Source organism: Pristis pectinata, chromosome 5 (genome assembly GCF_009764475.1).
Source record: "Pristis pectinata isolate sPriPec2 chromosome 5, sPriPec2.1.pri, whole genome shotgun sequence".
Classification (NCBI taxonomy): domain Eukaryota; kingdom Metazoa; phylum Chordata; class Chondrichthyes; order Rhinopristiformes; family Pristidae; genus Pristis; species Pristis pectinata.
The window spans coordinates 30,948,588-30,972,100 of NC_067409.1; the positions used below are offsets into that span (position 1 = coordinate 30,948,588).

At 40.5% G+C, this 23,513-nt stretch overlaps 1 protein-coding gene across 4 annotated transcripts in view; it reads left to right on the forward strand.

The window, feature by feature from the left end:
• The window catches only part of LOC127571044 (rho GTPase-activating protein 21-like), a 228,031-nt gene that overhangs the window by 65,978 nt on the left and 138,540 nt on the right, over window positions 1-23,513 (forward strand). Inside the window, exons 1-3 of one of the 4 annotated variants that reach the window (XM_052017051.1) lie at window positions 5,194-5,207; window positions 6,187-6,409; window positions 7,287-7,519. In XM_052017051.1, coding sequence (XP_051873011.1) covers window positions 7,436-7,519 — 84 coding nt within the window. In that variant the 5' untranslated portion in view covers window positions 5,194-5,207; window positions 6,187-6,409; window positions 7,287-7,435. Of the gene's footprint in view, window positions 1-5,193; window positions 5,208-5,951; window positions 6,410-6,884; window positions 7,045-7,286; window positions 7,520-23,513 lie in introns of those variants that run through there. The other 3 variants (XM_052017052.1, XM_052017050.1, XM_052017053.1) reach the window with 3 other exon arrangements.

The following is a 23,513-nucleotide window of genomic DNA, read 5'->3' on the forward strand; positions in this document are numbered from 1 at the left end:
CGGTCCTGGGCAGAGCAGTTGCCATACCAAGCCATGATGTATCCCAATAGGATGCTTTCTATGGTGCATCAATAAAAGTTGGTGAGAGTCAAAGGGGAAAAACTGAATTTCTTTAGCCTCCTCAGGAAGTAGAGGCGCTGGTGAGCTTTCTTGGCCGTGGCATCTACGTGATTTGACCAGGACAGGCTGTTGGTGATGTTCACTCCCAGGAACTTGAACCTCTCAACCCTCTCGACCTCAGCACCGTTGATGTAGACAGGTGCATGTACACTGACCCCTTTCCTGAAGTCAACGACCAGCTCTTTTGTTTTGTTGACATTGAGGGAAAGGTCGTTGTCATGACACCATTCCACTAAGCTCTCTATCTCCTTCCTGTACTCCGACTCATTGCTGTTTGAGATCCGGCTTACAATGGTGGTATCATCTGCAAACTTGTAGGTGGAGTTAGAGCAGAATCTGGCCACACAGTCATGAGTGTATAGGGAGTAGTGTAGAGTGCTGAGGACGCAGCCTTGTGGGGCACCAGTGTTGAGAATAATTGTGCCAGAGGTATTACTGCCTATCCTCACTGATTGCGGTCTATTGATTACAAAGTCAAGGATCCAGTTACAGAGGGAGGTGTTGAGTCCTAGGTCTCAGAGTTTGGTGACAAGTTTGCTTGGGATTATTGTATTGAAGGCAGAGCTGTAGTCCTTCGCTTCCCACAACATCCTAGGAAATACCTGGTCAGGGCTCGGGGATTGGCCCTTTCTTATATCTAAGTTCCACCCACTTAACCTCACTGGATGTTCTCCTGGGAATATCCTCTCCAAGTACTGTTGTGATGTTCTTCCTTATCAGTAGTACAACTTCCCCTCCTCTCTTACCTCCACCTCTATCATTGCTGGAAGCATCAGTACCCCTGGAACATTATTCTGTCAGTCCTGCTCATTCTTTAACCATGTTTCCATAATAGCCATAATATCACAACCCCATGTGTCAATCCATGCCCTGAGTTCATCTGCCTTACCTGTCAGGCTTCTTGCATTAAAATAAATACAGTTTAGCCCATCAGACCTTCCTTACTTGCATTCTTGCCCTGGCCTGACCTGCCCACTGGAAATTTTTGCTTTAACCTCTGAATTTGATTTAACTTTCTCATCTGTTACACTGCTACTTTGGGTCCCACCCCCCTGCCAGACTAGATTAAACCCCTCAGCACTTACATTACTACTTCTGAAGCTGTTGATTGGATTTCTACCCCTGACATTGAAATATGGCTTCTTCCCCTGGCATGTATATTTTATTAAACTATGGTTTTAAGGTAGGTGACATAAGTGTATCGATGCAAGAAAACACCAAGACAATTCTGTGAAGTAAATATCTTTTCAATTCATTGCAGTTGGTGATGTGAATCACTTAATATAAGTATTATTGTTAATTAAGTACATGACAGACATTTGACCACCACTGCATTTTCCGAATTTGGTTTAAAACCACAAATCGGTAATTATTGATCCCTATATAAACATCAATCAATTATACATGAATAAGGTATATGATTAAATTATTCAAGCAATTATTAATTTATAGCATGCCCTTTGGAGAAATACCAGTTAGGTTACTACATTAAATATCCATGCTGTACATCATTGTATACATTCTAAATAAATATATATTTATGCAAATAGTGTCTGATTATATCTGTGGAAATGCATGTACGAAACAAAATCCAAAAATGCATTGAATTATTGTTAGAAGTACAGAGCTCGCAATTGGTCAGCAAGGAGCAAAAGTGTATTCACAACAAAAAAAACACTTGGATTATTATCGTAGGATGCTGTGCTTTAGTCTTATTATATGATGAGGTATCTTCAAGTTAATTTTTCTCCTGGCATTACTTACCAACTATTGTGGAACATCAATCTACTTTATAGTTGATGCTGCTTTGAATCAGATAATAGATCATGGCCAGTAATAGCTCTCCCTGTGATTCTCATTAATTTCTGTGAGAAAGCACCTGGCCATGGTTTGGTACTTACACACAGTTATTCAGGTCAGGAACCTATTTGTTATAAATTTTGATATTTCAAGGTACCACATTACTCAATTTATTTTGTGAAAACTGCCTTCTTGCCTGAAATGTATGATGGAACTTTGCAAGAAGAAAAATGTGGAATTCCAGTAAAGAATAGTTATACAGAATAATCAAATAAAAGGATAACCTAGAATGTTGCTCTAATAAAGAGAAAGTGACAATTGGATGATGGACTGAAAAAAAAACACATTGGAAATTAACATTTGTATTTTTTATTATGGAAAATTGCGATAAAAGTTATATAATAATGTGTGGTAAAAGTGAAACCTTGTCATGGAGTTATGGACTAAAAAAACTGGATAATCATGAGAAATTAGCTATTGATACAGTTGGAAATTGTGAGAATTAATCAGCAAGTCAGGCAGCATTCGTGGAGGGAGAAAAACAGAGTTAGTGTTTCGGGTTGATCCTCTTTCAGAAAATTAGCCAGTGAGTCATGGATCAAGTATGTGAGAAAAGAATGGGCTATGGTGAATGGATGTTAATCAACTTAGAGAATTCCATCTACATTCCATGCCTGTGAGCAACATGCAAACTGTAACAAATCGTTGTGAGAAATCAATACAAATCACTGAAACAATGACATGATGAGGATTTATCGGACAGTGAGAAATCAGCCATGCACAACCTTAAGCAAAAAAGGCCTGTTACTAATTTGTCCAAAAGAACAATTGCATGGTCACATTTCTGAATCAGAAAGAAAATGGTTAGAATGAATAATGACAAAACATACATATATTTGTTTGCCATGGAATTTGCACTATAAGAGGTGTTTGTGTGGAATTAAAGCCCTGTGATCATTCATTTTGAGGAATATTCACTGTGAATCTCATCACAAAATAAAATTGTTATACAATTTAAGTACAAAACAAAAATGGTGCTCTTAAATAAAGCTGGAAATACTGAACAGGTCAGGCGGCGCCTTTTGAGGGAAGTAGAGTTATTCTCTCAAATGGGGTGCAGAGAGGATGAGGGGGCACGACTTCTCTCAATAAAAGCTGTGTAATTTCTCCAGAAAAAAAACTGTAGAGTGTAGTTATGTATAAATTTTGTGAATAAAATTATCCTCAGTGACTTAAATGGTTTTTATCACCAAACTTGATTGACAGGGCAATTACCCAAGCATCTCTATTTTGTTGAGCTGCAGCATTACCATTACATGCAGTCTTAAATTTAATAGTTGATGTGTGGGTTTCTGCACTGATTTTTTTTCCTCTGGCAGTAGGCCAACCTCTCGATTTGTGGGGAAGGAAGTGGAGTAAATAAATGATAAAGGTGTCTTGCTGTTAAATTCATCAGGATCTCCATGTTTCAGCAAACTAGTTTCCTCCCAGCAAATATGTGGTTCTGCTCCTTTCCTGTAAGTATAAGGACCATTAACTCTGTTCCTCTCACTCCATGGTTGGTGCCTGATCTGTTAAGTGGATGCATCATTTTTAGTTTGAATTTCATATTTATAGAAAATGCATTGATTTGGTTTTGTTTAAGAAATGTAGAACTGTACATGTTGGAGGTCCTTAAAACTACCAGTCTATGAGTCAAGCACAACTCACTGAAGGAAACCAGTGTGAGAAGAGAATCATCAATATGTCTGGAGAAAATAGCGCTGTATTTTAAGAAAACGCCATTCAGTGATCTATCTTACTATCACAGGAAATGAGAGGGCCTTGATAAGTCTTCAAGCTAAATTCTATATTTAGTGGAATGGAATTATGCAACACACACAATGCATATAAGAAGATTTTATAGCCTATCATACTCCTGTGCACTTAACTTCTTGAGTTCTGATTTCTAAATTTTTATATAAAAAAAGCTTCAGCCATCCAAACCCACATTTCTAACAGGCATTTATCCACCTCAATGAATCCCCATCTCCATTTATCTAGCTTCTTTAATAGGGAGCCAATTATCTAAGTATTCACTTATTTGCTGGGAACCACTACACAGACATAAAACATCATTTATAATTTTGGTTTTTTTTACTGATAAAATAATATTAACGTTATCAGCGGCACTCAAAACGCCAAAGTCTAAAATATGTTTATCTAAACTTCCGGCTCTCTAAAAACATTGTTACTCTTTTGGTATTTAAATCTTCTGGCAATGTATCTCTGCCCTTTGTAATTCTAATCACGAAGTTCAGTTCTCATCAAAAGTTTAAATAATGATTTTCAAAATTATCCTTGTTATCTTCCCTGAACCCTTTCCACACAGCAGCCAAACTGCACACGTTACGGCAATGCACCCCTTCCAATTGTCTATACAAAGTGCCCTTGGGATGGACCTCAGTGTAGAACTTCATTAACAACATGCATGGGTCTTGCCGAAATCTTTGCTCATCAACTGAGAATAAACAGGGGCCTTGAGAGCAAGCAAAAATAAAAGACTACAGATGCTGGAAGCTGGAGAAAAATATATACTGCTGGAAGCCTGTCAAGCAGCATCTGTGGAAGCGAGGCGGTGGTCAACGTTTTGGGTCGAGACCCTGCATCAAGTCAGTTCTTCCAGCAGTTCAGTTTTTGAGCCTTGAGAGCAATCAGTGGTGTGCAAAGTTGCATCATTTCACTACATTCAGTTGTGTTGAAACCTGCCCAAAACGTTTCAGAGTGTTTTCTTACACTATTTATAAAATCGCCGCGGTAACAGACCCCTGTTAAATATTTGGTTTCGGTGAATATTCAGGAGCCAGCATGCCGAATCTGTTTCAGAAATAGAACATTGTGGATCACGAGGTTGTCTCGAATGAGAAGGCTCTTTGGTCGATTGGTGTGAATCTAAGGATTAGTTTGATTATGGCAAGTATGTGTGAGGAGAAAATGAATGAATGAAAAGGTAGTGACAAATCTCAGAGGAGTGGTCTGCGAGAAAATAGGACGCGACGCCGAATTAACATAAAATATGATAGCTCTCAAAACACTAGAGAATCAACTAAGCCGCACGATAAATTATTTATGTCATAAAGAGCCTGCCGCTAAAAATTAGACTTTTTTGTCTGACAGACTGCTAACAAAACTAGAAGGTTTTGATAAATCTCTGCAAGGCACAAGCATATATCAATAGTAAAAATCCACGAAGAACAGCATCATCACTTCCTCTGCGAGAAACGAGTGGAGAGTGTTAAATCCATCTGGTAAGGAATTTCAGATTACCATGAGGATGAAGACCGGGAAATGGGTGTGAAACAGGCGTCACAATGAATTACTGACATTATTTTGCCCAATAAGGGATGAAGAAACTAAATAAAAGCAGAACATGCTGGAAAAACATTAAATGTTGCAGAGAACTACACCAAAACCTGCCTCTCCCGATTCGAATTGGGTTTGAATGAATGATCAGCTACGTGGCTGCATCAAACTACGGAATGTGTCGCCTAACCTCTCAACGTTGCAATTACACGCTCTGCCACAGAAATAACTGTTCGGAGAACTGTAGTAAATTATCCGTCCATCCCCACGCTTAATTTCTATGCAGCTCACATAGTGCTGAAGATCACACCACACTACAATGATCTGCGCTGCATCCACTTTGTTTCCTTTTTCAAATGCATATTTTGTTATTAATTTGAAAAAACGAGGATTGTATTCTGCACCGACACACTGGGGGGGGGGGGGGGAAATAAACTTTAAAGCCAGAAAGCTTAATCGGTAATCATAGCAGTTTTAACAAGTGTATCGATGTTTACGGGTCTGAAATCTGGGGGATAAGGGAGCGGCAGCAGCGCCGCGATCATTGGCCGGCGGGAGTGTCTGAGGGCGCGGGCGGTGCGTTGGGGGGGGGGGGGGGGCGAGGAGGGGGGGGCGGTCAGAAGGAGCGAGCGCGAGCTGCTTTTCCATTGGTCCGGAGTTGGGAATAATTGTTGGAAAGCGCGAGGAAAGGGAAGGGGGGGGGGTGGATGAAACGCTCTATCCTATTCGTCAATCTGTGACGCCACGGTTGTAAACCCGGGTGTGATTGGTTGCTCGCCGGCGGCTGTGTTCTTGGGCGATATTTTTCTCTTTTTTTTACGCGGATTCGGTGAAGGGGAAAAAAAAGGGAGAAAATAATGGCGGCGGCGATGGCTCGGGCTTCACGTTGGTGTTAAAGCCTCTCGTCTCGTTGTGTGTGTGAAGGAGCGGGAGTGACGGAGGAGCGCCGCTGGACTCGAGGGAGCGGCGAGTGACAGCGGCCGGAGTGGGCAAGAGGGAGAGCGACCGGGAGGCGCAGGAGCCATGGCGGCGGCGGACGGCGAGGCGGCGGCCGGCCGAGTGCGGTCGGCACTGGGGGACGGCAGTGCGAGGAGCCTTCTGGACTGAGGGGGCGTCTAGGCCTCGCTTCGTCCCACGGCGCCACAAGGTGTGCTGGCGGGAGAAGATCCCCCCCCCCCCCCTTCCCTTCCCTTCCCTTCCCTTCCCTTCCCTTCCCATCCCATCCCATCCCAAGCCCCACTACACGGGAGAGGAGAGCCGAGCATTGCGAGTGGCGGAGGCTGCGTACCGAGCAGATCGGTTCCCACTCGGCTTCAGTGGAAGATTGATGGGGAGGATGGGATGGGTTGGGTTGGGGTGGGGGGCTTCTGCACAGCTCGGGATGTGGAAATTGGCTCTGATCAGGATCTTGTGCTTGCCCCCCCCCCCCCCCCTTCTTGGAGCTGGCACATGGAATATAGCGACTTGCAAGCGTGGGAGACGCTTACAGATTTTATATTTACACATCGCATCCCCTCGGTGTAACTCGGGCGAATTATCACAGAGAACCACCCACAACAAATGGGTGGCTGTCAGGAGCCATTCGTGGGCACGTACAGAGTAGTGTTAAGATCTGCTTGCAGACTCCATCTGAACCATCTTCCTTATTTTAAAAATCACTTTTTGTTCAAGGGATCTTTTGCATTTTTCACTTTTGGGTGGGGAATTCACAGTTTTGCCGGGGTTATGTATCCGAGGGCTGGAAGATATTGGAGGAGAAAACAAGCAGCTCGGCTCTGAAAGGTGTTTATAGCACGGCTTCTGTAAGAATAGCTAGCTAACAGGAAAATTTAATTTTTCTCTTAGAAAAAGAGGCGTTTCCTCGTTTGATGGAATGAGATTTGAGTTCCTGTCGGGAGAATTGAGTTGTCTGAGTCAGTGCATTCTTATGATCACTATTTCTTAAGGAAAGCTGTAAATACGAATTATCGTACAACTTTGATTTATTTACGGCAAACTGATGTATGTTTTTTTTTAATTGTCAGATCGTTTAAGAAACTATGAAGAAGAACGGGTAGATTGGCGAATTATCATCTGGCTGCATTTTTTGTTGTTGCTGTTCATGGATTTTTCAATGTACCGAGCCAAGGGAGTGTTCTCCTGATCTGGATTCGCTTTAAATTGGAATGAAATAATGGCGACACGTAGGTCCTGTCCAAGTGAAGAGGAGGATGGAGATGTAAATGGAAAAAAACGCCCATATGTCGGGGAGGACGAGGTACGATTGAGATTAGATGTCGTGTAATTTTTTTTTAAACAAACATGTATGGTGATTTGAGCGTTTATTACCTTCATACAAAGCTCAGTACGAAGGGATCAGCGATTGCTTTTGTGCCTTTTGATTTACCATTTGTCATCTTGTCGTATTGGGCGCACTGCCCGTCAGGCTCAACAGATTATGCTCCAGAGGTTTAGGAAGGGCTTGTGTATTACAGTTTAAGCTTTTCTACGTAAGTAGTATCAACTATTAGTTTTAATGGAGAGGTTGATTTGCTGTTCTCTGAATCCTGTTGCAGCAAGTGCACCAACGCATTCGAAAATATTCTGTCTTTTTATATTTGAATATATGTGGCAAAAAGAGATGTCGAAATTTAATAAAATATCAATTTTTGAGGGTAAATTTTTAAACTAATTCTAGATTAATGCTTTGTAGCAACAAAGCATTATTCTAAACATCGGTTATGTTAAACAAACGAAAAATCCCGTTGTTGGAACGGCTTAAACCCAATGACTATTGAAATTGTGGACGCTTTATTTGTTTTGGTTCTTAAATTATCTCTGAACCCAGAGAGATTCCAATGCCTGTTCATTGGTAATCGCCTTTCGTTTTCAACCATACAGTTGGTTCGCGAATGAGGTTAAAATGCGAGCTTTAATGGTAAAATATTACATCAGTAATAGTACAGGTGGAATCTAGAGACTACTGGAAGGCATAAGAAGTTGAAACTTTGTATGGAGAACACCTTTTTACCATCCCAGTACTGTAGTTAAAGAAATTTCTAAGATGGCCTTTTGATGTTGCAGGTGTTTGGATGTTCTAGAAAAAATCATGCAAGAATACATGAAAAATAGCCTGTGAATGTAAAATAAAAAACCCTCAAAATGCTGGCAGCACTTAGTGGAGTGGAGAGAGAGAAATAGATAATGTTTCATGTTGATTACCTCATTGAAGTTGGGAATATACCCTAGTGAAGAGGATCTTGCATTTCACAGCATACAATCTGTTTGAAGAATGTATAGTAGGAGGAAGCCTTGCATACTTTTTACATCACTATTAATATTAGTGATATTTTTGTCAAAAAGCAAACTGCTGAAGGAACCTTGTGGGTCAAGCAGTATCTGTGGTGCTTGATCCACTGCTTGCTGCTGCTTGACCTGCTGAGTTCCTCTAGCAGTTTGTTTTTTTTTGCTCCATATTCCAGCATCTGCAGTCTCTTGTATCTCGATATTTTTGTCAAGATGATCTGTGCTGTTGACATGTTTTAGTGAGGTAAAATTATACATCTCACATATGTGCACATATATACACCTGCTAAACTTTTAATTTGCATTCAGATTTTTAGGAATTATATTTGTATTTTTCTTGGAATTTAGTTCTTTTTATTTAAATTTAAAAACTGTTTTCTATTATACATTAAAGATTCTTTGCTTTATAGAATCATAGAAGATATGGCACTGTAAGAGGCCATTTGTGCTATTTCCTCCTCCAAGTAAACCAGAAAAGTCATGCCATACCAATCCCACTTCTCAGTTCTTAGTCAGTTAACTTCTAGATTATACATAAAGTCCTCAACCACATTTTTGAATGTGTGATGAGAATTTTGCCTTGTACCACCCATTCAGGCGATGAGTACCAGATCTCAGCTATTTGGATCACATCCTATTACAAGTATTTGCCCCCTGAATTTTGCAGTGGCTAACAACATATAATGGTATTTTGATTGGTTTATTTGTAGTAATTGGAAAATATATTCCTTGTAAAAATTAAGGGCAAGTTTTATATACAAAAGTGAAACCTATAAGATGAGGCTTGGTACTCTTGGTTATGATGACAAAAGAATATACTAGTATATACTAGTCCAAAGAGATTCACCACCCTACTTTTTGGGATGTGTGGGTTGACCTATCATAGTCGCTATAGAAACTAAATCCTGTTTTCTTTGGACTAGAAGAATGAGGGGTGAAGACACTGAAACATATAAGATCCTTTATGGGACATGACAGGGTAAATGCCAAAATGTTTCCACTGTTGGGCGAATCTCAAATGAGAGGACATGGTTACAAGATTAGGGGCGGTCATTTAAAACTGAGTTGCATAGCAACTTCTCACAGAGTAGTGAATCTCTGGAATTCTCTCCCCCAGAGGATTGTGGAGGTTAGATCATTTGGTATAATTAAAGTAGATAATTTTTCTTCGAAAGAACAGGGAATTGCGAGCTATGCGGAACTGGCACAGAAGAGAAGATGAGGCTAGGGGCAGATCAGTTATGATCATATTGAGTGACAAGGCAGGCTGAGAAGCTGATTGGTTTCTTCCTGCTCCTATTTTCTTGTGTTCTTAACACCGGTATTGTATTGATGGGGCTGTTTGTGATGTTTTAAAAGAACAAGATCATTTCATTTAGGTCTATTTTAAAACGAAAAAGTTCAGCTTTTTTTTGTTTACAACGTTGGTGTAAAATGAATTGTACCACTTGTGGGAGGGATTTTGAATCATTTCACTCTTCCAGAATATATTTTCCATATTTTTATTCTTGTATGATAATTGCAAATTGCATTGTTTTAAAAATTCCAAAAGAGAAGAACTTTTCTTTAGTCACAAAATATTTTCGTGATGGCACTGTTTTCACTCTATAGGGTTTGTAGTGAAAAGTAGAATTAATCAGATTTAAATAGATTATTGTATATTATTTGACTGATTTTGTGAAAAGTTAGTATTAAAGTGGATTCAGTTCTGGTAACCTGTTTAAAAAGAGAGGGATTTGGTGAAATATATGTACGGTATCCTTGGCATGTTTGGAGTTGTTTTTCATGTTTGATCCTAGTACAGGTTATTGTAAGGTACTTATAAATTAATTACATAACACTTTGGACATTAATTATGCACTGTTTGTAATAGAATAGTAAAACTGAGCTATAAATTAAATCTTGCCTTAGAGCAATAACAAATTTACAGTTTATTTAGATGGATTGCAGGTACATAAAAGTGAATACATTGGAACTAAGGTTACTTTCTATTTTATTTTTAATTTAACTTTATTTGAAGTAAGAATTGATAGCTGGTGTTTTTTTTCACCTCCTGGCTCACCAGCTTGAGTCTTTTCTACCAATCACAATTAAGTGATAAACTTGTTAGCCAGTGAGAATGTGGAAGACTTCTGTTGTCATCAACTTGTACTTTAATAGTGATTAGTAAATGTAAGCTGCTTTAGAAATGTTCTAAGTTGCCCAAATTCAAAATCACTGGAAGAACTGTATACTTTTTTTGTCTGCAGTTCATTTACTTAGCTTTTATTATCCAACTCCTTGTTAAACTCCTTGTTGGATCTCCTAGCTTGTGTTTTGAAATAAATTTCTCTTTTAAGTTACTGTTCTTTTTAGGTCAAATTCCAATTACTTTCTGAATCAGTTCTCCCAATCAATAGAAATGGTCCTTTTATACTGTTCTGGCAAGCTGAACACTTGAAGCTGTCGCTCATTATCCTTCATACTGGACTGAAAGAAACTTTGCTGCTGCTACTGTGATATGGTCCTTCTTCTTCTTCTCTCTTTAGGAAGCTATCATCCTGAAATAAACTATTTCAAAGATTGCTGTATTTGTGCCAATAGCAACAAAACCATTTTGTTCCTTGTATGGAAATGAACAATAGTGTTTTAAGATGCCACTATCAATGACAATCTTTTTTTTGACAATCTTTTTTTTTAACTATCTTTTGCTCAAATGGCAAAGGTGTATATGTAATGCATTAGTGAAAATTATTTATTTCGGTGTATATTGTTGTGTTACTGAATTTTTTTTAATGAGAGATATAGTGAGTGTGACTTAAAAAAACATACCAATTTTTGGCTGAAGAGGGTAGAGATATTTGTTAAATGGTTGGTAAATATTTTTTGTTTTTTCCAAGATGTGCCCTGACCCAGAGTGAATGGATAGCTGGGAATCTGTTATCACTAGAGCTGACAAAAAAAATTGCAGATGCCAGAAATCTAAAATAAAAACAGAAATTGCTGGAAATCCTCGAGCGGTCAAGCCACAGCTGTAGGAAGAGATCTTCAGATTGAAACATTAAACTCTTTTTCTCCTCCTACAGATACGGCCTGACCCGTTGAGCATTTCTTCTAGCATTTTTTCTTTTTATCACCAGAAATGTTGTATATTTAAACAATTTTCAAAGTATATTCATGAGTATGATTGTGTAATGGTTATATTACTGGACTAGTAATCCAGAGTTCTTATGGAATTTTGAGAATGTTTGATAATTGAGGAAATGTTTTTTGTAAAAAGGAGTGTGCAACTGTTAGATTGTTAGAAGCTACTAATATCCTATTATGTAAGGAAAGGTGCTATGCTCATCTAATCTGGCCTATATTGCGACCAAATGCAGAGTAACTGTGTTGCCTTTAATTGTCCTTAGGAAGCCAATTGTTTGTATCAAACCACTGAATTGTGGTTCATGAAGGCTGGCAGCCATCTTCTCAGGGCAGCTAGATCTTTGTGAAGCCCCGTATGTTTTCTGTGATGCTGGGGCAGATTGCATAGAGATTTATGGGAATAATACAGCTCTGAATCTGGTGTGGTGGGTGCAAACTTTTTGCATCACTGGAATGCAAAAATAAGGCTGCCTATAGAAGAAATGGAGAGTGCTTCTGTTATTGCTAGAGATTTGGGCCCTCGTAGTTTAAATGGTATGTGTGACCTCTGACCATTTCTCATCTCATTCAGTTAGTGATGACAGATTTTTTTTGTAATTTTGTTTGAATTGAATACAAGTTAATATTTTTGGTCATTTTGTTAGTGAAGTAAATGTTTCAGTAACTTATCTAAATTAAACTGAAGCAGGTTAATTCATCTCTAAAACCACAGCAACTGTTCTCTTATTACCTGACCTTTTTAAATTTAATTTTGTCTTTGGCTACTATTTTTGCATGCACTGCTGATCAGGGGGATAATTATTGCCAATGTGTACTGTAACATCATTCAGAACAGTTCATTTTTCCAAATATATTTAATGCTTTTACATTTAGTCTTTAAATATATAAGTAGCTACCTGTGATGTGTTTCTCTTCAATTGGAGTAAATTAATAAAGAAAAATTTTTAACTTTATGGTATTGGTATTTGTATTCTTAATAACCTGGTACTGTGGAGGGTTCAGTAGAGAGCAAACATCTACAATGAATCAGTGGAGTGATGCATGTAAAATGTAGCCATAAATAAATCATTCTTTCTATTAAGTTGTGCCACAGTTTCTAATTGTTAAATTTTTGTTGATTACTTGCTAAGTTTTTGAGAGTGCCTTCGTACCAGGCTGTGATGCAACCAGTCAGAATGCTCTCCACCGTACATCTGTAGAAATTTGCAGGAGTCTTTGGTGACATACTATACCTCCTCCAAGTCCTAATGAAGTAGAGCTGCTGGCATGCCTTTTTTGTGATTGCATCAATGTGTTGGGCCCAGGAGATGGAACTTAAAGCTGCTCACCCTTTCCCCCGCTGACCCTTCATTGAGGACCGTTGTGTGTTCTCCCAACTTCCCCTTCCTGAAGTCAGCAATCAATTTCTTGGTCTTACTGACGTTGAGTGCGAGGTTGTTGTTGTGGCACCATTCAACCAGCCGATCTATCTCTCTCTTGTACGCCTCCTCGTTGCCATCTGAGATTCTGCCAATGACAGTGGTGTCATCGTCAAACTTATAGATGGCATTTGAGCTGTGCCTAGCCACACAGTCACGAGTGTAGAGAGTAGAGGAGTGGACCAAGCAGCACGCATCCTTGAGATGCGCTTGTGTTGATAGTGAGGAGGAGATGTTATTACTGATCTGCACTGACTGTGGTCTCCCAATACTGAAGTCAAAGATCCATTTGCAGAGGGATGTTCAGAGGCCCAGGTTTTGAAGCTTTTGATTAATACGGAGGGAACGGTAGTGTTGAATGCCGAGCTGTAATCGATAAACAGTAGCCTGACGTATGTTTTGCAGTTGTCTAGGTGCTCCAAAGCTGAGTGGAGAACCAGTGAGATTGAGTCTGCTGTAGACTTGTTGTGGTGGCAGGCAAATTGCAGTAGGTCCAAGTCCTTGCTCAGGCAGGAGTTAATTCTAACCATGACCAACTTCTCAAAGCACTTAATCACACTAGATGTGAGTGCTACTGGGTGATAGTGGTTGAGGCAGCTCATCCTGCTCTTTGGGCGCAGGTATGATTGCTGGCCTTTTGAAGCAGATGGGAACCTCAGACCACAGCAGTGAGAAGTTGAGTATGTCCTTGAACACTCCAGCCAGCTGGTCGGCACAGGTTTTCAGTACCTGGCCAGTTACACTGTTGGGCCCTGACACCTTGCGAGGGTTCACCCTCTTGAAGGATGTCCCGACATTGGCCTTTGAGACAGAGGTAACATGGTCACTGGATGCTGTGGGGATTCACACAGTTGTAGTGTTATTCTCCCTTTCAAAGTGTGCATGAAAGGTGTTGAGCTCATTGGGGAGTGAAGCATCACTGCCATTTATGCTGTTAGGTTTCGCCTTATAGGAAGTAATGGCATGCAAATCCTGCTGAAGCTGTCTTGCATCCGATTGTGTCTCTAGCTTCACTTGGAATTGCCTGTTTGCTCTCATGATGGCCTTCTGTACGTCGTACCTGGACTTCATGTTGGATTCTGGATCACTAGTCTAGCCCTCAGCAGACTGCAAATCTCCTGGTTCATCCAAGCCTTGTTTGGGAAAACTCGGTATCTTCTTGAAAATACACACTCATTCACGCAGATCTTGATGAAGTCAGTGACTGCTGTGGCGTATTCCTTCAGATCCAGAGATGAATCCCTGAATGAGTCCACTGATTCAAAGCAGTCCTGTAAATGTTCCTCCTCCCTTTACCATACCTTCGCTGCTCTCACCACTGGTGCTGCGGTCCTCAGTCTCTGCCTATACGCTGGGAGTAGAAGAACAGCCAGGTGATCGGACTTGCCAAAGTGCAGGCGCGGGATGGCACGTTAAGCGTTCTTGATGGTGGTGTAACAGTGGCCAAATATGTTGGCTCCTCTGGCTCTGCAGGTGACGTGTTGGTGGTAGTTGGTGAGAGACTTCTTCAAGCTAGCCAAGTTGAAGTTCCCCATGATGATTGGGAAGGCATTAGGATGTGCTGTCTCATGACTGTTGATCACGGTGCTCAGCTCCTCCAGTGCCACTTCACACTGTTACCAGGATGGCAGCGGAGAACTCCCTCGGCAAATAGAATGGCTGACACTTGACCGCCAAATGTTCCAGGTTCATTGATAAACAATATACCTATTACCTTATGCCCAGCTACTGCCTAAAGTAATTAATCTTTTTTAAAAGAGGGTGAGAGACATTAATCAGTACTGAGGAAGACTGCAACAAATTACAAAAGGACATTAGTAAACTTACAAAATGGGTAAATAAGTTGTGGATGAGGTTAAATGCATGTAAGTGCAAGGTTGTACATTTTGTAGAAGTAGGGAGATCATGTTACTTAGAAGGTGTGAGGTAGGGAAATAGAAGGATCTTGGAGTACAAATACATTGATCACTGAAGGTTGTGCCACAGCTTAGCAAAAGCCATAAAAAAGCTAAGTAAGCATTGAGATTTCTAGAAGGGTAGAATTTTAAAAAGTGGGGAAGTTGTACTAAACCTGTAATTGACCTTAGTTAGACCACGTGTGGAGTACTCTATAAAGTTCTGTTAGCCATATTATTAAAAATTAATAATGTAATAAGGAGCATGTCCAATAGTATGACTTAACATGGCTGCAACTGCAATTGATTATTTTTCTCATTTTCCAGTTGTGAAAAGAGGATGCATTTTCCCTGGCCTCAGATTCAAAGTGAACCAGATTTTCTGAAGGGGTTTCTACTCTGGTCCTGCATCAGAGGGCAGTTTATGATATCGGTGATTAGCTGTGGGTTGCACCATGGAGTTGAATGATAATATTGTGTTTGAAGGGCACTGATGTGTTAGTCTGAGGTTTGAGCTTTATTAATGGGGATCCTATGGTCCTGTGGGGAAAGGGTGTATTCACACTGTGACAGTTCACATTATGGTAACACACAAAGGAATTTATAATGCAAGTTAACTGCATGCAGATGCAAAATGGCTGTATGTACATTGATTCGGTTCTTGTACGTTGTGTTTTGGTTCTCACAATTTTTACGCTGTGCTTTTTGATTCGGTTCTTGTACGTTGTGTTTTGGTTCTCATAATTTTTACGCTGTGCTTTCTGACAATGGTTTAATCACTTCACAAAACCTGCTTGCTCTTTCACCTCCTTGCAAATGTTGCTTTTTCATTAGAAAAGAATTAAGAGAAGTTAATAAACTGCTCTGCTACCTGATATTCATTAGTGGAGGAGTAGTAGAGACTAACAATGGAAGTCTTTAGAGGAAATGAGGAGAAAGGAAACAATGGGAGAGACTTGGGAAGTTACTGAATGGGAAGAGTGAAATGGAAGCAGATGGGGAAAGTACAGAGCAGTGGAGGAGAGTGGTTGTGAAAATGGGAAATCAGGGATGCATACAAATGGTTGTAGAAATATTTAATAAGGAAGTAACTCCATGACAGAATTTTGAGTTTGTCATATGCGCGAGTACATGTCTGCGCAGGTGCAATAAAAACTTGCAGCAGCATTGCAGACACATAGTAGCAGTCACAAGAGAAAATAAATTAAGCACAAGTTATGCACAATTTTTGGAAGTGAAGCATAATTGAACACCAACCATAAAAAATCAAAATACAGTGAAATTGACGACAATATAGCAGGTAGGAAGTAAGACCTGCACATCCATGCTCGACATGATTATCAATGAGGGGTCCTGTAATGTGTGTCTTTACATGCCAACCAATATTGAAGTCTTGTGTATACACTTCCTAAATAACACTTGCTTCTGTGTGTTCCCACATTGTTATCATGTTATTTCTGCCATTAAAATATCATACTACTTTTGCTAGCCTCTCAGTGCTGCAAAGTGGTAAATCTGTCCAAATGTAAAATACTGCAGATGTCAGACATCATAAATGGAAAACATTTTTATTTCAGTTTTGCCTCTATAATGTAGACACTGGAACATGGAGGATGCAATTTGAAGGTAAAACAAACTATAAGGATGTAACAGAACAGTAAATGGGTAGGATAGAGCAGGTCAGAGGGTAGGTATCCTGCAGGAGGAATTCACCACTTGACACAACAAAGCCTTCCCACCATCTACAAGGCACTGTGGAAGGGTGATGGAAAAATTCTCCACTTGTCTGGTTGAGGGCAGTTCCAATAACACTTGAAGCTCAATACCATTTCGGACGAAGCAGCTAGCTTGATTGGCACCCCACCTATCACCCTAAAATACATTCACTCCATTGCCAGTGTACAATGTCTATAAAAAGTGCAGTGCAGCAATTTGCCCTGGCTACTCTGACAGGACTTCCTAAAAATGCAACCTCAGCAACCAGAAAGGATAATGGCAGCAGGTGCATGGGAACACCACTATCTGCAGGTTCCCCTCCAAACTGCACATCATTTTGATTTGGAAATATGTTGTCGGTCCTTTATTGCTGGGTCTAAATCCTGCTCAACTGTAATGTTGGAGTGCCGCCTTGAACCATTGATACAAAAGTTCAAGAAGGTGGCTCATCACCATGTTCACGAAGGAAGCCAGGGATGAGCAATAAATACTAGGCTTGTCAATGATACTTGGATCCTGGAAAATGAATAAATAGAAATTAAAAAATAGCCCCTATTGCAATTTTCTGTAACATGAAGCAGTGTTATCTGCCCATTCATCAAGAAATATGTGTTGCAAAAAAAATGTTTATTTCTTTTTTCCACATAAATTCAGTGAGTGAATTTTTTTCCATATCATATTTTGGGGTATTGATTTGTGAATTCTGTAAGGGTGAATTTCTGTTACCCAAACAGCTGTAGTGCAGCAGTTGCCTGTATTTCCTGGGATGAGGAGGTTAGTGGTTTGGGGGGGGAGGAAACAACTTCTTTAAAAAAAAAGAGTGCTGTTTAAAAGATCTGTATCCTTTTTTATAATATGGCTACCAGAACTATATGCAGTACTCCCAAGTGTTAATGATAGGGAAATGTTGGAATCTATAATGTATGATGTGATAGCAGAATACCTGGAAAATAATAAATTGGATTGAAAAGAACCAACATGGGTTTATGAAAGGTAAATCATCCTTGACTGATTTGTTGGAGATCTTTAAGAATGTGACAAGTGGAATAAGTAAGGGAGAACCAGAAGGTGAATGGTATATTTAGATTTTTCATGAGATGTTCAATAAGGTTCCATACAGGTTACTCAGCAAGTTAGAACATGTGGAATTGGGAGCAATATAATGAAATGGATTGAGAATTGATTATCAAACTGAAAGCAAAGAATGGGAATGAAGGAATAGCTTTCAGGTTGGCAGGCTGTGACTGATGGGGTACCGGAGGTATTGTGTTTAGGCCTCGGCTTTTCACAGCCTATATCAATGATTTGGCTGAGGGGGTCAAATGTCACTATTCTAAGCTTGTTAATGATACTAAGCTAAGAGGGATTGTGAGTACAGAGGAGCATGTAAAGAAGCTTCAAGGGGATATGGACAAACTGAATGAATGGTTGACAATGTGGCAGATGAACTATAATGTGGAAAAATGTCAGGTTATCCATTTTGGTGCAGAATAGAGAAATATTTGTTAAATGATGAGAGACTGGTTGTTGTTGATGTTCAAAGAGACCCAAGTCTTGTGCAAAAGTTGCTGAAATCTAACTTGCAGATACTAGAAGGCAAATAGCATGTTAACCTTTTATAGTGAGAGGCTGGAGTGTTCAAGGACACCTTCAACCCCTCACTGCTGCAGTTGGAGGTTCCCACCTGCTTCAAAAGGGCATCAGTTATATCAGTGCCCGAGAAGAGCGGGGTGAGCTGCCTCAGTGACTATTTATTGCCTGGTAACACTTGCATCTACTGTGATGAAGTGCTTTGGGAGGTTGGTCATGGCTAGAATTAACTCCTGCCTGAGCAAGGACCTGGACCTGCTACAATTTGCCTACCACCACAACAGGTCTACAGCAGACACAATCTCACTGGCTCTCCACTTGGCTTTGGAACACCTAGACAACAGCAAAACGTATGTCAGACTGCTGTTTATCGATTGCAGCTCTGTATTCAACACCATCATCCCCTCAGTACTAATCAACAAGCTTCAAAACCTGGGCCTCTATACTTCCCTCTATAATTGGATCCTCGACTTCCTTATTGGGAGACCACAGTCAGCATGGATCAGTAACAACATTTCCTCCTCGCTGACGATCGGCATAGGCATACCTCAAGGATGCGTGCTTAGCCCACTGCTCTACTCTCTCCGCACTCATGTCTCTGTGGCTAGGAACAGCTCGATCGCCGTCTATAAATTTGCTGATGACACCACTGTTGTTGGCAGAATCTCAGATGGCGATGAGGAGGCGTACAGGAGTGAGATAGATCGGCTGGTTGAGTGGTGTTGCAACAACAACCTCGCACTCAACATCAGCAAGACCAAGGAATTGACTGTGGACTTCAGGAAGGGGAAGTTGGCAGAACACACTCCAGTCTTCATTGAGGGGTTAGTAGTGGAAAGGGTGAACAGCTTCAAGTTCCTGGGCATCAGAGGATCTATCTTGGGCCCGACACATCGATGCAATCATGAAGGAGGCACGCCAGTGGCTTCACTTCATTAGGAGTTTGAGGAGATTTTGTATGTCACCAAAGACTCTTGCAGATTTCTACAGATGTACGGTGGAAAGCATTCTGACTGGTTGCATCACAGCCTGGTATGGAGGCTCCATTATGCAGGATCAAAAGAGGCTGCAGAGGGTTGTAGACTGGGACTCAGCCAACTCCATCACGGGCACAACTCTCCCCGCCATCGAGGACATTTTCAAGAGGTGGTGCCTCAAGAAGTTGGCATCCATTATTAAGGACCTTCGTCATCTCGGACATGTCCTCTTCATTGTTACTACCATCGAGGAGAAGGTACAGGAGCCTGAAGACTCGCACTGGGTTTCCTCTGGGTGCTCCGATTCCTCCCACATTCCAAAGACATATGGGTTAGGAGTTGTGGGCGTGCTATATTGGCACCGGAAGAGTGGCGACCCTTGCAGGCTGCCCCCAGCACATTCTCAGTAATGCAAAAAGACGCATTTCACTGTGTGTTTTGATGTACATGTGACTAATAAATAAATATCAACGTTTCAGGAATAGCTTCTTCCCCTCCACCATCAGATTTCTGAATGGTCCATGAACACTACCTTGTTATTCCTCTTTTGCGATATTTATTAATTTTTGTAACTTAAAGTAATTTTTATGTCTTGCACTGTATTGCTGCCGCAAAACAACAAATTTCACGACACGTCAGTGATAATAGATCTGATTCTTATTTGAATACAGGATTAAGGAAGTCTTGTGGCAGTTGAATTGGTTGTTGGTGAGACTCCACCTGGAGTATTGTGTACAGTTTTAGTCTCCTTTCCCAAGAAATCATGTGCTTGCTATAAAGGGAGAGTAGTGAAGATTTTCCTGACTGGTTCTAGGGATAGCAGGTTTGCTGTATGAGGAGAAATTCAGTGTACTGGGACTGTCTTCTCTAGGCTTTAGGAGAGGAGATATTGTTGCAACATGCAAAATTCTTAAAGGGCTTGATGGACTAGATTCAAAGAAATGTTTTCTCTGGCTGAGGAATTGAAGATCAACAGGCACAATTTCAGAATAAGGGCAAATGAGAAGATTTTTTAACTTGGGATGGTGAACCCTTGGGAATTCTCTGCTCTGGAGGTTGAGTGGCTGTGCTTATTTAAAACATAAATTGCAAGCAAACTCATCTCTAAACTCTTAGACCTGGGACTCAATGCTTCCCTTTCCTTGACTTCCTGACCAACAGACTGCAATCAGTAAGGAAAGGCAGCAACAACTCTGCCACGATTACCTTCAACACTGGTGCCCCACAAAGCTGCATCCTCAGCCCCCTACTTTGCTCCTTAATATGACTGCATGGCCAGATTCTGCTCTAACTCCATCTACAAGTTTCAGATGACACCACTGTAGTGGGCCAAATCTCAAATAACAATGAGTTGGAGTACAGAAAGGAGATAGCCTATTGACATGGTGTCATGACAACAACCATTCCCTCAATGTCAGCAAAACAAAAGAGCTGGTCATTGACTTGGGGAAGCGGGGTGGTGCACACACTCCTGTTTACATCAATGGTGCTGAGGTGGAGGTGGTTGGAAAGCTTCAAGTTCCTAGGAGTAAACATCACCAGTAGCCTGTCCTGATCCAACCACATAGATGCCATGGCCAAGAAAGTGCACTAGTGCCTTAACTTCCTTAGGAGCTAATGAAATTTGGGTCACCATTGACCCTCACCAATTTTATTGATGCATTATAGAATGCATTCTATCCGGATACATCAAGGCTTGGTATGGCAACTGCTCTGACCGAGACTGCAAGGAACTGCAGAGAGTTGTGGACGCAGCTTAGCACATCACAGAAACCAGCCTCCCCTCTGTGGACTCTGTCTACGCTTGTCACTGTCTCATTAAAACTGACAACATAATGAAAGACCCCTTCTACCCCAGACATTCTCTCTTCTCTCCTTCCTATTGGGCCGAAGATGCAAAAGCCTGAAAGCATGTAGCACCATGCTCAAGGACAGCTTCTATCCTGCTGTTATAAGACTATTGAACGGACCTCTTGTATGATACGATGGGCTCTTGACCTCACAACCTACCTCGTCATGGTCTTGCACCACCTTATTGTCTGCCTGCACTGTACTTTCTCTGTAACTGTAACACTATATTCTGCATTCTGTTATTGCTTTTCCCTTGTACTATACCTTGGTATGATGAAATGATCTGTGTAGATGACATGCAAAACAAAGTTTTTTTTTACTGTACCTTGGTACATGTGACAACAATAAACCAATAAATTAATTTACAACAGATTTCTGGATGATAAGGGAATCGATAGATATGGGGGTAATGCTGGAAAATGTTATGGAGGCAAAATAACAAGTCATGATCTTAATGAATGACAATGTACCTCAAATGGCCAATGGCCTTTATAGCACCTATTTATTATGCCTTTTTTTATTTTGTAGCTTGGGTTCATAACAGGTTTAGCAAAGCTTCTCTACTTTTCAATTTTATCTCTCAAGAAATAATTCTAATCTTTTGCTTTCTTTATGACCTTGTTAATCTGTGGCACAGTCTTTAATGATCAGTGTATTTGTCATTGAAGATCTTTGTTTCTCTTGTCTTCCTGAACTCGCATGTTCCAAGTAAAGTGACTCCCTGTTCTTTCTTTAAAAATGTAGTACCTCACATTTATATGCATTAATCCTCATCTGCCATTTGTTCATTCTGTACTCCTGTAATTTATTGAGTTTTCCTCAATATTTCCCCTCTACACATTTTTTATCATCTGAAAACAGACTTTAACGATCTAGAAATTGCATTCTTGATTTCAATGTAAATTGTGAAAAGCAGTGGTCCTAACATTGATCTTCGTTATGAATTATCATTATCCACCATTTTCCATTGTGAATGGCTGTTCTTTACTCTTGTTCTGCCTTTTTGTCTTTTAAGCAAGCCGGTAATCAATTCTACTATTTGTTCCTTAATTTTCTGACATTCATTGGTCTATTATGGGATATCTTATCAGTAGCGTTTGGAAAATGTACATAAAATACATCCACTGCATTGCCATTATCTACTCAACCCACTTCAAAAATTAGATGAGGTTGGTCAAGCAATAACTTCTCTTAAAATGAAGTTGACTATTCAGTTTACATTTTTCATTTTTAGATGTTGTTCTTTCTCTTTCTTAATACAATTCCATTATTTTTCCAACCAGCAACGTTAAGATGATTGAACTATACCATCTTTTTAGATACTGGTATTATATTAGCTATCTGCAAGTCATAGAGTACTACAGCACATAAACAGGTCATTCGGCCCATCTAGTCCATGCAGGCCTGGTTTTCTGCCTAGTCCCATCTACCTGCACCTGGGCCATAGTCCTCCATACCCCTCTCATCCATGCACCTATCCAAACTTCTCTTAAATGTTACAGTTGAATCCACATCCACCAGTTCCGCTAGCAGTTCATTCCACATTCTCACTACCCTCTGAGTGACGTAGTTCCCCCTCAGATTCCCCTTAAATATTTCAACTTTCACCCTAAACCTATGACCTCTAGTTCTATTCTCACCCAACCCGAAGGGCAATGCATGCAGGCTTTTTCCCTATCTATAGTCCTCATTATTTTTTTATACCTCTATAAGATCTCCCCTCATTCTCTTGCACTCAAGGGAATAAAGTCCTAACCTTTTCAACCTTTCTCTATAAACTCAGGTCCTTGAGTCCTGGCAACATCCTTGTGAATGTTCTCTGCACTCTTTCAAGCTTCTTGATATCTTTCCTGTAGATAGGTGACCAGAACTGCACACAATACTCCAAATCCGGCCTCACCAGTGTCTCAGTGCCCTGATTTATGAAGGCCAATGTGCCAAAAGCTCACTTTACAACCCTATCTATCTCTGATGCCACCTTCAAGAAATTATGGATCTGTATTCCCAGGTCCCTTTTGTTCTACCGCACACCTCAGTGCCCTTCCATTCACTGCGCAAAGTCTTGCCCTGGTTTGTCCTCCCAAAGTGCATCACCTCACACTTGTCTGCATTAAATTCCTTCTGCCATTTTTCAGCCCATTTTCCCAGCTGGTCCAGATCACTTTGCAGGCTTTGATAGCCTTCCTTGCTGTCCACTAAGCCCCCAGTCTTGGTGTCATTTGCAAATTTGCTGATCCAGTTTGCCACATTATCATTAATATCGATGATAAACAACAATGGGCCCAGCACCGATCCCTGCAGCACACCACTAGTCACATGCCTCCACTACATTTGGCATAAATGCAATTCATCCATACTGTGGGTTTTGTCCTATGAGTTTGATTAGTTTATTT